Raw genomic sequence first — 12,173 nt, 5'->3', positions numbered from 1 at the left:
TTAGGAGAGTGTTTTATTGTCTAATTTAATTTATATGCATGAATATTCTTCACTTGTTCATTTTGTTTTCAATGATTCACTACAGTACAGTGCAGTCGGACACACATCAGTTAGTTACTGTTTTTTCTCTCAGTAACAAGGCGTGCTTGAATTTGTATTGATCAGAGTGATTATAAGATCACAAAATCATGGATGAACTGCTAATGGGGAATTGCAACCGATATTATACCGGATATTAATATTGTTATGTTAATTAATCATAGCTGAGCTTTAGAGAGCTAAAGTCGCGTGCATTCAGATCAAAACCTAACTGAACACACATCAACCCGCTACAGGAGACAACTAGTCAACTATAACACAACTAACCAGCACAGTGAAGTATCTCTGGAGAGGAGGTCAGTGAAGGTCTTCTTAGTGAACACTGTCCTCCTCCTCCTCCTCTTCCTCACCTTCACTGCAAGCCTGGGACCGAAGTCAAGAACTGGTCGAAGGACTAGTTTAATTCTAGTTAAAGCCCGTGCGGGTTAAAAACAATCAAACGATACTCAGAAATTACGTTTAAGATTTGAACAGAGCAAAATAAGCTTAATGCTCAATAATAACATTTCGATCAGGAACGAATAATAAAATGTTAAATTAAAAACAGGACAAGAACAAACGTGAAAACTATAAAGTATAAGCTACGTGAAAAGAAATGATTAAAATCATTATTTTAAATCGATTTTATTGTGTTCTCGTGTTTATTATTATACTGTTTTTCTAAAGTCATGATGATGTTATAATATAATACCGTTTGATCTGATAATGTTTGCTATTTTCCATCGAGGGATTGTACCAAAACGGGCAAAATAATTCTCGATTGTAATAAGAGTCTGAGCCCTCAACAACAGAAAGAACAGAGCAGGCTCTTCATCTCCTTCAGACCTGACCTTCAGGACGTCTTAAAGACGTCTCAGAGATGTTTGAACATATATCCTGAAGACGCGTAAAGCTTCATTTAAGAACAGTGTGTTTTATTTCATCTTCTTGTTTTGAGATACGCGCTTGAGTCCATTAGTCCTTTACATCTGAGCTTCTCGAAACCCTTTTGGTCATTTTATTATTATTATTATTATTATTATTATTATTATTATTATTTTGCATCGGTGTGTGGGATATTTGAATGTAATCCTCGTGTGGCTGAACGCGCGGAAGTGACACGGAACGCCTTTAAACGCGCGCTTCACGCTTCACGCGCACTCGTTCAGAATCACAGAGCGCTTTATTAACTTTATCAACTTTATCAACTTTATTATCTTTATTAGAGTCGTGCCCACCGAAGCCCATCTCCTCATTTGTAAAGAACCGATTTTAGGAAACTCTTCTCAGTTCTTCACAGCTTTTACGCGTTTACTAAATATACAAGAAACTGGTAACACTTTCGATCCGGGAACAATATTCAATATTAACTGCTTGCTTTTTAGCATGAATATTACTAGCACAGGCGATTATATTCCTGAGCCTTCCTCATAGAAACAGTTTTATGGCGGGAAAATGATCATTTAATTGTGAATGTGTTCGCTCATCTAATGTTTTAATTTTTTTATATACATATATTTTAAATAACACACTACAAACCACAAGCAACATGTCGTTTGATTGTATTAAAGCTCTAAGGAACGGCGCGATTCGTTGCGTTTCTACAGAACGTCTTGAAGCTCCTGATAAACGCTTTGGAGAACATTTTGTTTCCTTAAAATACAGTCCTAACAAAAACGTGCTGTGAGGAAAAGTGACATTATTATACGGCATCCGCGGCAGAACAATATAATAATAATAATAATAATAATAATAATAATAATAAAGATGAACAACGAAATGAAGGTGACTCCGTGCACTTCTTTACTTTCACACAGCCTGATGTTGCAGTATTACAAAATGAATAGCCTGCTTTATTTTATTTTTAGCTGACAAGTACATTTCCGAGCGCTTTTTAAGAAACATGCACGGTTTAAATTAATATCTCATCGTGTTAGTTATTTAGCTGTTTTTAAACATCGGTCATTTCGGGCGGCTGAGGTTCTACTGTTTGATTATTATTTTATTATTATTTGTGTTTTCTTTCAGGTCATTTAATTGTTTCGTATCACTTCGAAGGAAAATAATGCAGGCTACATTTAAATAGGTTTCAGAATATGAACGCATCTATATCTATATCTATATCTATCTGTATATCTGTATGTATCCGTGCTGCTGCTCGTCCGGCGCCGGTGAACCGGTAGATGGAGACACTGCCCCGATCATCGGGTTCAAGCGACTTCATCTCTATTCGTTGATCATCTCAGTGATCCTCAAACCCAGCAGAGACTTCAGCCGTCTGGCGCCGATTCAGTGTTAAATAGCTTTTAAATTCGATTGCATTGAAACACGAAATGCATTTAATTAATGAATGGTATAGTGCTTGATATCAGGCCTATAAATAGCGTTTTAAAAGCTCAGTGTCTCAGAAACCCCGTGAATCAAACGAGAGGCTTTCTTTCTTTCACAGCTCGGCGTTTTATTCTTCAGCACGTCTTTTATTAAGTAAACTGTATTTATTTTTACAGCAGTCTAATAAAGACTCGCTCTTTTCTTTCGAAGAAGCGGCTTCTTCTTATTTCTACTAAACTCTTTCTCAGACGCAATGTTCTGCCTCCAAACATGTATTTTAATCGGAAGAAGCACGTCCCGTTTGAAGACCGCTTTTTAATTATTACCAAGCTATAAAAATATAATTCGCGTTAAACCAGAAAGTCTTTGTCGCGTTTTGCGCAAAAACAAAATAACTCGGTTAAGCAATAAATAAATAAATACACTTATTGATCTGCTTTTCTTTTTTTTTTGAGAATACATAGTTTTATTGTACTGTACATAACTGTAATTTGTCAACTTTTTAAACTAACAAAAGTGCAATCATTATTATTCTAATACGGTTTTCGTAGGCCCCATTGACCCCTGAAGATATAAGAGCCGTCAGAAACACACACACAGAAGGTTTAGACAAACGAGATACTTCTTTGATCGACATGCACGGGCTGTGTCCTGATCCTCGGCTTCTGAGCGCTTTCCCGTAGTATCCTCTCTCTCTCTTTGGAAACGCGCTCGAACCAAACGCTCGCGGACTCGATAAACGGCTTGGATTAAAACAACGTCGCGGACATTTCGAGGTTTTTTTTTTTTTCCCAGATAGTAAATATACGTCATAATCTTTCCAAAGAAAACAAAAACAAGAAAAGAAGCAGAAGCCCGAACGCTTTCCTCTGCTGCGGTCACTCGACTTCTTCTTCTTCTTCTTCTTCTTCTTCTTCTTCTTCTTCTTCGTAGTTTCTCAGATCGACTTCCGCTCGTTTCACGCGTTCTTCGGGACTTCAGAGTTCGCTCCGTACTCTCGGGTGTATTATTTTTATTTTGGCCGCTCAGAGTTCGGTTACATCACGCAGGGCTTCACGTCTTGGCAGACTCCTTGGTGATGGAGCTGGTGGTGGTAGTAGGACCCGCTGCCGGACGGGTGAAACGACGTGATGCCGTTGAAGTTCAGCACAAAGTCTTTTCTGTCGCAGACCGGCGATGAGTGGCTCTGGTATCGAGACATTCCTGCTGGAGAATAATAATAATAAAAATAAAAAACAAAACACCATTAATATATTGCTGGAATAATTTCTTTATCGGAAGCATGCGCGGAAGTGGAGCTTGCGTTTCAGTTTAGCGCTTTTTACGTTTTTATTTTTATGCTTATTATCAGCTCAGACAGAATGCATTCTAGTGCTTCCAGCATTTTCAAGAACAATGCCATTGTTTTCTCTAAGTGGACTTAGTTCAAGCGATGTCAAACTTCCTCGGTTTTTTTATTTTTAAGCGCGCTGTTATAATGATAACGATTATTCTCGGCACATTTCTTGTGTTTTCTTCTATCGGAAAGCCTTTTGTGTGTGTAGGTGTGTGTCTGCTGTTCACCTGGGCCTCCTACGAAGCCTCGGGGCTCGATCGGTTAAACCGAGCACGCGCGTAAAATCCTCTTCAGTTCGGGTCAAGCTCGGGTTTTCGTCACCGAACCGCCGGGAAACGACGGGGAAAATCCCAAACGGCTCACAAAGGCCTTTCGAGTCATTTTCCGAATTATCTCGCGTCTCCAAAACAGCGCCGAAGGAAAAGCGGCCGAAAACGAACTTTAATCGTGCTCCTAACACACCGCATTAAAGCTCGTAGGCCTCGGGGACAGAGATACGATACAATTTATAAAAATAAAATATGATTGTACGCTCGCACGGCTATCTGCACTTTTCTGTAAATGTTGTTTGTAAATACAGCACGCCTTTTTAAAAGCATTAACGAAATCGCTTCGGAAAACCGCGCCGCACTTGATTTGTGATTTAATTCAGGCAGGCTTTTCGTTTTAAACCGCGTTTTTATTTACGGGAAACTACGCCAGATACTAACGCGTGGCATTTTTTTAAATATATTAAACTGGGTTGCTTTAGCCCGTTTCTGGCGTTTTTTAGAGAGCTGCGGAAATATAAAGTCGAGACGCACCTGAGATGTCCGCCGATTCTCTGCCGTTGTGATGCAGGTAGCCCTGCTCCAGAGAGTAAGGAGGCATGCTCGAGTGTAGTCCAGAGGAGTTCGGGCTGCTGGAGGCCAGCGGCTGCTGTTTAATGTAAGGAGACACGCCTGAAGAAGCCCAGTGCGCCGAGGCGGCCCCGTACGGAGAGTGGCACTCCAGGGAGCCGCTCATGCCGCTCGGGGGAGAGTGCAGCGGGCTGTTGCTGTTTTCCGGGCCGTACTCGCCGTTGGAAGCGACCTGGCACGCCGTCATGTACGTGGAGCCCGAGCTGGGCGACATGTGGGAGACGTGGTGGCCCGTGCCGAGGCTGTCGTATCCCGCGTGGACGCCGGGCACCGGGTTGCTCATCATGTCCAGGTTGTAGCCGTTGGCGTGGCAGGCCAGGGACGCGGAGGGCGACTGGAAGTCGAAGTTCTGGGGCAGCATGGAGGCGCCGAAGCCGATGCCGTTCATCATGCGGTACATGGGTTTGAGCGCCTGGCATTTCCTTCGGAAACCCCGGGGCCTGCGTCGGAAGGAGCCCTCCTCGAACATGAACTCGCTGCCGGGGTCGATGGTCCAGTAGTGGCCTTTCCCCGGCCGCCCGAGGCCTTTGGGGAGCTTGATGAAGCACTCGTTAAGAGACAAATTGTGTCTGACCGAGTTTTTCCAGCCCTGGTAGGAGCCCCGAAAAAACGGGAAGCGCGCCTGGAGGAACTGATAGATCTCGCTCAGCGTTAACCTTTTGGTCGGAGAGCTCTGTATCGCCATGACTATGAGGGCGATGTACGAGTACGGGGGCTTTTCGGGGCGCCTCATGCCCGAGTTGGACTTCTTGCCCTTGCTGCCGGTGGCGGCCGTGCTCTCCAGCGCCGTCTGCGTGCTCTGAAGCGCCGAGTGCATGGCGCTGGACGCGGGGCTGGACCTGATGGGAGCCGGCGTGTCCAGCGGCTGCTGGGAGCTCTCGGTCGTCATCGCGGAGGAAGCTGGACGGACGTTAAAAGACGGGTTCGGTCTTCAGGGAGTAAGAGTCTGGGGCTAAAAATACGGGAGGAAACCGCGCGTACTCCGAGCAAATCTCTGCTAAAAGCCAGCGTCTGTCCGAGGTCAGTGCGCCACAATTGTGCTCCCGGTTGAAGCCACCAGCTGTGTGTCGCCAGGATAGCGACCCCTCCTTAGTCTCTTGGTGGCCATCGCGAAGACTAATCCTTTAAGAGAAGGAAACTCAATGCTCCAGAGTCCTCTGGCGCAAAGACGTGCGGCCAAACAAAACGCGACCACCTATCAATTCGTAAATCTCTCTCTGCCCCTAGATCCCCGCTAAATTCCTCCAAGAAATCTCCTCAAACTGCGGAGACCCACCCCTTTTCCATGTCTGGCATGCCTCCAGCTATCGGTCTGGCAGGAGGCTGTGCAGAGTCCGAGCAGAGAGACTCCCCACCTCCCCTCTGACAGCCTAAATACACGCAATAACGCCATTTATCAAGCCTAGTCCGACGTTTCAATCAACAGCGCCACACGCCAAACACCGGGGCGAAGGCTGTCAGGGCTCCAGTAATTAATGGCGTGCTTTGGTGAGAGTTCTGGCGCTGGAGGACGGGAGGTCGAAGCTGAAAAGCACTTCTAGTGAGTGGCACGGTGTAATGGCGCGCTCGGCCGTCGAGGGAACGAGTCCATCTCCTCGCCTAAGAGCGAAGAGCGCGAGCCCGTAAGGCGGTGACCCGCGCGCGCATCTCGTCGAGCGCGCGTGATGGGGGTGGGCGAGAAAAAAAAGCCCGTCTCCGAGTGTATACAAGTTCTTGTAAAGGGCTGTTCTGGATAAATGATTTTGACATGAGTGGAAGCAGGCTTTTTCCATCAGCCGCTGCGCCAGGGCTCGGATACCACACACAGCGCAGTGTCGGTTTACCGTCCCGGACCCCTATCATCCCCCCCGAGAGAGGGCCTAATTAATTGTGGAAAGTGAGCTTAATTGGCCATGCGAAAAAAAAGAAATCAAAAAAGAAGGGAAAGGTCTCCAATAACGAGAAAAACAATATAAGCGCGCGCGCGTTTCGATGAGACGTTTAAACAATAAATGTTTGATCGAAAACGCGAGCGTGCGTGCATAATAAAAAAATAATAATAATAATAATAATAATAATAATAGCTCGATGCAGTTTTCAGGATCGCGTAATCTAAGCAGTCGGTTCTATTGTTAACGAATTTAATTTTATTATCGTCCCTCGCTTAGGCCCGTTTAAAACGATTCCCTGAGTCCGAGTAGATGTGTTTATTTGCTCTGTAAACGAATCTATTCCACTACTGTTTACCGGCCTCTTGCCGTTTCGACAAGGCCTCTTTTTCTGTTCGATAAAACGCGCGAGGGCAATATTCGCGGGCAGCAACAAGCGGCCTCACATCTCTATCAAAGGCAACAAAAGGATGTGGAGATAACATCAGCCCTCGTCATAACAATAAAGGTAAAGAAAATAATCGGCCCAAAAATCCCCGGCGACATCAAACCCGCCGTCCCCGCTGCGCTCAGGATGCACGCTTGGTTTGGGAAAAGCCGCGCTCGGTGCAGAAGAAAAATACGCGAGAGACTTTGAAGGTTTCTGGTCGCGGGGATAGTGTTGTTGTACCAGACTGCTGGATTCCTCTGCTGCTGCAGGTGACCTTTCGGTCGACGTCGAGCCTCCGAATGACGGCGATATCGACGCGCTTTACTCTCCGCGTGACAGGGCCGCTTCGGGGGACGGATATCTGCAGTTCTGGACAGAAAATATAAATATTGAGCTGCTAAATATATCCGTGTCCGCTCTCGGGGAAACTCTGCGAAGAGAAAACAAAGCCCTGAGTTCTCGAGGCGCCTGTTTCTCTCCCTCTCGAGTCCAGAGACTAGAGATTGTTTAAATGGCAATCAAACAAATAAACCGCGCGATGGTAACAGAGATTGCGCTCTCGGGGGATTTACTGACGCGGGTCTTCATTTCGATGCGAAGAATACGACAAATAAACACATTTGGATAGCTACGAAGATGTGCTCCGCAAACGCTATATTTCGTAAAAGGGGACCGAACGAGGTAATGTCACGCGTGCGCGGCGGAGAGTGAACGTTACATCCTGTAGGTCGCAGTATAGTCTCTCCAGAGGATGAACCCTTTAAACTCCATAAATGGCCACAGGCCCCGTCAGGTTGATCGGTGACGTCACGCTGCGCGTCTGACGTAGAAGCTGAGCTCCATTCATTTCGTCTTAGTTTGGCGGGAGCGAGCGGCGCGTGATTAACGATGTCTGTCATTTAGAACAGATCAGAGGAGCAGAACAGCATTTGTGAGCGACATTTAGGAGATATGAATGATTCAAAAAAAAAAATTAAATCGAATCATGTCCACGTTTGAAATGATGGGGTTTATTCCCACTCAATTCATTTAATAAATCGATTTATTGTGGATTATTTGATATAATTCGTGCTTCTGAAACGTATGCTTTGTTAGAATTATTTATATATATATATATTCGATACGCCTCTGTTTGTCAAAAGAAAGCTTCAAGATAACAACAAGGATTAATATAGTTACGCAATCCCAAAAAAATATAATAATAATAATAATAATAATACTAAAACGAATATAAAAAAACAAACAAGTAAATGCATAGATGAATAAAAAATAAAAACGAACGACCGTAAAAACGATGATAAAAAGTGCTCCTATTACTTGTAATAACGAAATGCTCGAGACGGGTAACGTTTAAAGGACAGGCTTCTGATCAGGTAGATCCTGTACTTCATCTTATCTTCAGGACCGTGGACAGCTCGTGGAAACGTATGGAACCTGAAGCCATTAGTGTCCCTCAGCAAAGTCTCTTCTATTAATACACACGCGTTCAGGATGAGGATGCAGGGGGTGTGAAGAGAGAAGGGCATGATCATAACACCACCTGCTTTCAAAGTCTCCTGCCATCATTACATTCAGGGTTAGCTTTTGTGTGTAGCTTTTAGTTCGTTTTAGAAATCGTATGTAATTATCTCAACATACTCGGGTATTCGTGGAAATATGATGACAATAATATAGACAAATCTGGATGAATGACAATCAGTTCGTGTTTCATTTGAAAACATGTTTTTTTTTTATTCAATATAAAATGCGCATGCATTCTCTCAGAAACAAAATAGTTTACAACAATTCCAGTTTAGATGCAGCAGCCTCACGAGAACTCAAATCGAGCTGGTCTCCTTAAAACGAGCTCGCTCTTATGAGAACCTCTCGAGGCACCTGCTTCAACACACTCAGGACAGACACAAGGGACAAATAAATACAGGGTCGACGGCTCGAAACGAGGCAGCCGCTCAGCAGGACAGTGACATGAAATAGTTCTCAACTTTCACTCCTCGTCATTCCGCGTAAAACCTTCCCGGGCGATCTTTACGCGTGAAATGTATACGTCTTCGTCGAGTCACAAGTGCTCAGAAAGTGCCAGAGAGAAAGTGCCACGCGGCGTTACGACAGCAAATAGTCGATCTTGAACGGGTGAAAGCCCGCGGACGCGCGCGGCACCGACAGGCATTCGGCCGTCAGCTGAAACGGGAGAAAGTCCCGCTGGTGACGGAAGTCCTCCGGGGCTCCAAAGGGTCCGAGCGCGGGCGAGCCCCGCATGACGTATCCGCCGTGCCAGGGGTCGGCTTTGCGTTCCTCCTTCCTGAAAGGTCGGCTGAGGATGCTGTCGATGGCGAAGGAGCTCGTGAACTTGGCGCTGGAGGGAGGCGTGGCGATAGCGTCCACCGCGGGAGCTTGGCCCGGCCCCTCTGGCTCCTTGCCCGCTTTTTTGCTGATGCGCTTTCTCCTCCGACGAAACACTCCGTCCGCGAAGGTGTACTCGCTGTGTGGGTTCAGCATCCAGTAGTTGTCCTTGCCCCACGGTCTGGAGGGATCCCGCAGCACCTTGAGGAAGCAGTCGTTGAGAGACAGGTTGTGGCGCACCGAGTTCCTCCAGCCGGTGTAGCTGCCTCTGAAGAACGGGAACTTTTTCATGAGGTAGTCGTTGATTTCGGCCAAAGTCAGGCGGCCCGAGTTCGAGTCGCGGATGGCCATGGCGATCAGAGCGATGTACGAGTACGGAGGCTTGGGTCTCCTGGTGTAGGGCTTGCCTTTGCCCTCGGCGCCCGGAGGAGCAGGTGCGGGGCTGTGCGCCACGCAGTCTCCATCCGAGCCCAGCTCTTCCTCCGCGGACATCGGCGACGGGACGCTGCCCTCGGCGTCGCTGCAGAGCTCCGCGGGCTTGGAGTCGAAGTGACCCCCGCGGAAAACCTCCAGCTTCATCGGCTGAGCTCGTGGCACTTGAGCGAGAAAACACCGGAGACGGCGCGCTAGAAGAGCCACGCGGAGCTGTCAAACACGATCCAGCGCGCGAGACTGACAGGACCTGTACCTGCTGCAGATAAGTGCTCTTCACATCCCTCGCGCGCGCTCGGCTCTCTAATATAGGCGCTCACCTCTGGGTATGCCTACAGGGGCGGGGCCTGTCTTTAAGTCTTAAAATCACTCTTAGAAAAACACATGGGTCGCGCACACCCTGTTTTGAAATGTGTGTGCGTGTGTGTGTGTGTGTGTGTGTGTGTGTGGACAGACATCAGACAGGCCCGTGATGAACTGCTCGTGTTTGTGTCGAGTTTCGTCACAGCGAGGCTTCACCTGCGTCCTCGCTCACCTTTGCTCCGCAGAAGAATTTCTCCTCAGGAAAGCAGGTGGCGTGCGTTTATCAGACATGGCTTCACCTGTAGGAGGAACGCTCCTGTTACTAACCCGTCAATCACCTCACTCATCAGTCATTACCTGCAGTGCCTTACATGACAGTTGTTTATGATATTAAACCTCTGGTGGAAAACACTCGGTTGGAGCATTAAAATTACTGCAGAAGAGGACGTTTTAAAAAGAAAAACTATGATGTCCTGCCTGTGCAGTTGCTTAGCGTCCCATTTATACATGGAGATACAAATTAACGATGATTGTCGTCATGCAGGTAAATGAGGTTGCATTAAAGATTTGTCGTTAAACACTGAAAGGACACATTAATTGCATAATGCATCAAAAAACAGCTTACACTCCACAAACAAGGATAGCATGCAAAAAAATGTGTAATGATTTCCTCAGATAATGGATGCATGCTTCAGTGTCATGACACTCATTTGGGTCTGCAGACTCAAAGAAAACGTACGCATTTCATACATATATTGTCTTAAATGTATGATTCTGTGCGTTTTTAAATGTTACTTGTTGGGGAGGAGGGTTTAAATTGAAAATGTCATTCATACTAATGCCACAATGAAGAAAAGCCCCTCAAAAAACAGAAAATCACACAACTTTAAGGAGTTCATTTATTTGTGTTTGCGTCTTCCTCCTTTTGTCAATGCAATTGCACAAATAAATGAAATAAATAATATAATTATTGAACTAAATGCTAGATTGGTCTACGTTCAATAAGCATTTAACATCTGATCACTTTCTGTCTCTGATGAACGACGTAGGAGATGCATTCAATTCAAATAGTTTGGATGCATGCGCTCATTCCGTTTTCTCCTAGTCTTCTCTCAGAAATAAAAGCTCAAAAGCTGTCTCTGGGGCGGTAGCTTTGCAAAAGGTTCGCGTTTGTCCATTTCGGTACCTTAAAGACACATATCAGTACTTTAAGTGTACGCGTTGGATCCTAACAGGTAGAAAAGCGCACCTTTTGAAAAGGTAATGCCTCGGCTTCAGAGCGTACTCAATAGTTCAAACGCATGCTTTACATGTTTGCATATTTAGAGTAACATTCGTAAGTGTCAGTGGTTTTGTGTGTGCTGCTGACGTTCATTTAGTTCCAGAATCAGTTTGAGACGCACATCACCGTCCTCCCATCTCATCCTTGTGAAGAGCCATCCGTTGACCGCTTCTTGTTTTCTACGTTGGGTCTGTGTTTCCAGCGAGAGAGTCCAGCGGTCTGAACCATAACTCAAATATTTATATCTGAAGTGCTCGGCGGATCCTCATTAACGTGCCGAGGAGAGGTTTACTACACCGGATGAAGCAGGGCTTCCACTTCCAGTACACCTGAGCGCCTCGTTAGCAGCTAATCACCTTTCACTGACCGTAAAAACAGGTTCAGGGTGTGACGGGGAAAAAGCATGAGGCATACAGTCCCTTGCTAATGAATCAATTAAAATAAGCTGTGTATTAAATGCCCACAACGCCTGATTGAGATCTCACCTCTGCAGTTCTAAAGGCAGGACTGCTCTATTTGGTGACTAATGTATGATTTCAATTAGATTTGTAAATATCATTTCAAGGTTCGCTCATTTTTTGAAGCAGTCAGAGCTAATTAAATCGGACAAATGTAATTATTGTCATACGCGGAATGGGAAACGCGAAGCTCGTTTTTGATGCACGCGAGAGATTTGTGTGAAATCGGGGCGTTTTTTCAAACTGGTCAAAAGCGCGCAATAAACGCACGCCACCTGGGTTTCTACACTTCGACGAAAGGTTTTCATGTGCTCTAATGAGCGTACGATTTTGGACCCCGTACCGATATTTGAATGCGGTTCGTTAAAACTTGGCCCAATTGGTGATGTGAAATGTCAGAGGCAGGGTTATTTTTC

The 12,173-nt window shown here is 45.7% G+C and overlaps 2 protein-coding genes across 3 annotated transcripts; both read right to left on the bottom strand.

Moving 5' to 3' along the window:
* Window positions 1-2,851: 2,851 nt before the first annotated feature.
* foxf2a (forkhead box F2a) lies at window positions 2,852-6,490 on the bottom strand. Of its 2 annotated transcripts, none has more exons than XM_043223961.1 (2): window positions 4,549-6,490; window positions 2,852-3,615 (listed from the first exon to the last, which is right to left on the bottom strand). In XM_043223961.1, the coding sequence occupies exons 1-2, from the start codon at window positions 5,531-5,533 to the stop codon at window positions 3,446-3,448; spliced, it is 1,155 nt and encodes a 384-aa protein (XP_043079896.1). In that variant the 5' UTR covers window positions 5,534-6,490; the 3' UTR covers window positions 2,852-3,445. The 2 variants fall into 2 exon arrangements, with proteins under 2 accessions (XP_043079896.1, XP_043079903.1); XM_043223968.1 differs by having other exon boundaries at window positions 2,852-3,612; window positions 4,549-6,486.
* Window positions 6,491-8,647: 2,157 nt separating this feature from the next.
* Window positions 8,648-10,003, bottom strand: LOC122328338 (forkhead box protein Q1-like). Its single transcript, XM_043223980.1, has one exon. The coding sequence runs from the start codon at window positions 9,859-9,861 to the stop codon at window positions 9,043-9,045; it is 819 nt and encodes a 272-aa protein (XP_043079915.1). The 5' UTR covers window positions 9,862-10,003; the 3' UTR covers window positions 8,648-9,042.
* Window positions 10,004-12,173: the final 2,170 nt, after the last annotated feature.

The sequence above is a fragment of the Puntigrus tetrazona genome, chromosome 2 (genome assembly GCF_018831695.1).
Source record: "Puntigrus tetrazona isolate hp1 chromosome 2, ASM1883169v1, whole genome shotgun sequence".
Taxonomy (NCBI): domain Eukaryota; kingdom Metazoa; phylum Chordata; class Actinopteri; order Cypriniformes; family Cyprinidae; genus Puntigrus; species Puntigrus tetrazona.
This window is presented reverse-complemented; position numbering and strand designations above follow the sequence as displayed.

Bases quoted from the DNA above. Each gene is read 5' to 3' on its own strand.
- foxf2a (XM_043223961.1), bottom strand. From the start codon at position 5,533: ATGACGACCGAGAGCTCCCAGCAGCCGCTGGACACGCCGGCTCCCATC. The intron at 3,616-4,548 runs GTGCGTCTCGAC...ATTATTCTCCAG, and splicing joins AGAATCGGCGGACATCTCAG to CAGGAATGTCTCGATACCAG.
- LOC122328338 (XM_043223980.1), bottom strand. From the start codon at position 9,861: ATGAAGCTGGAGGTTTTCCGCGGGGGTCACTTCGACTCCAAGCCCGCG.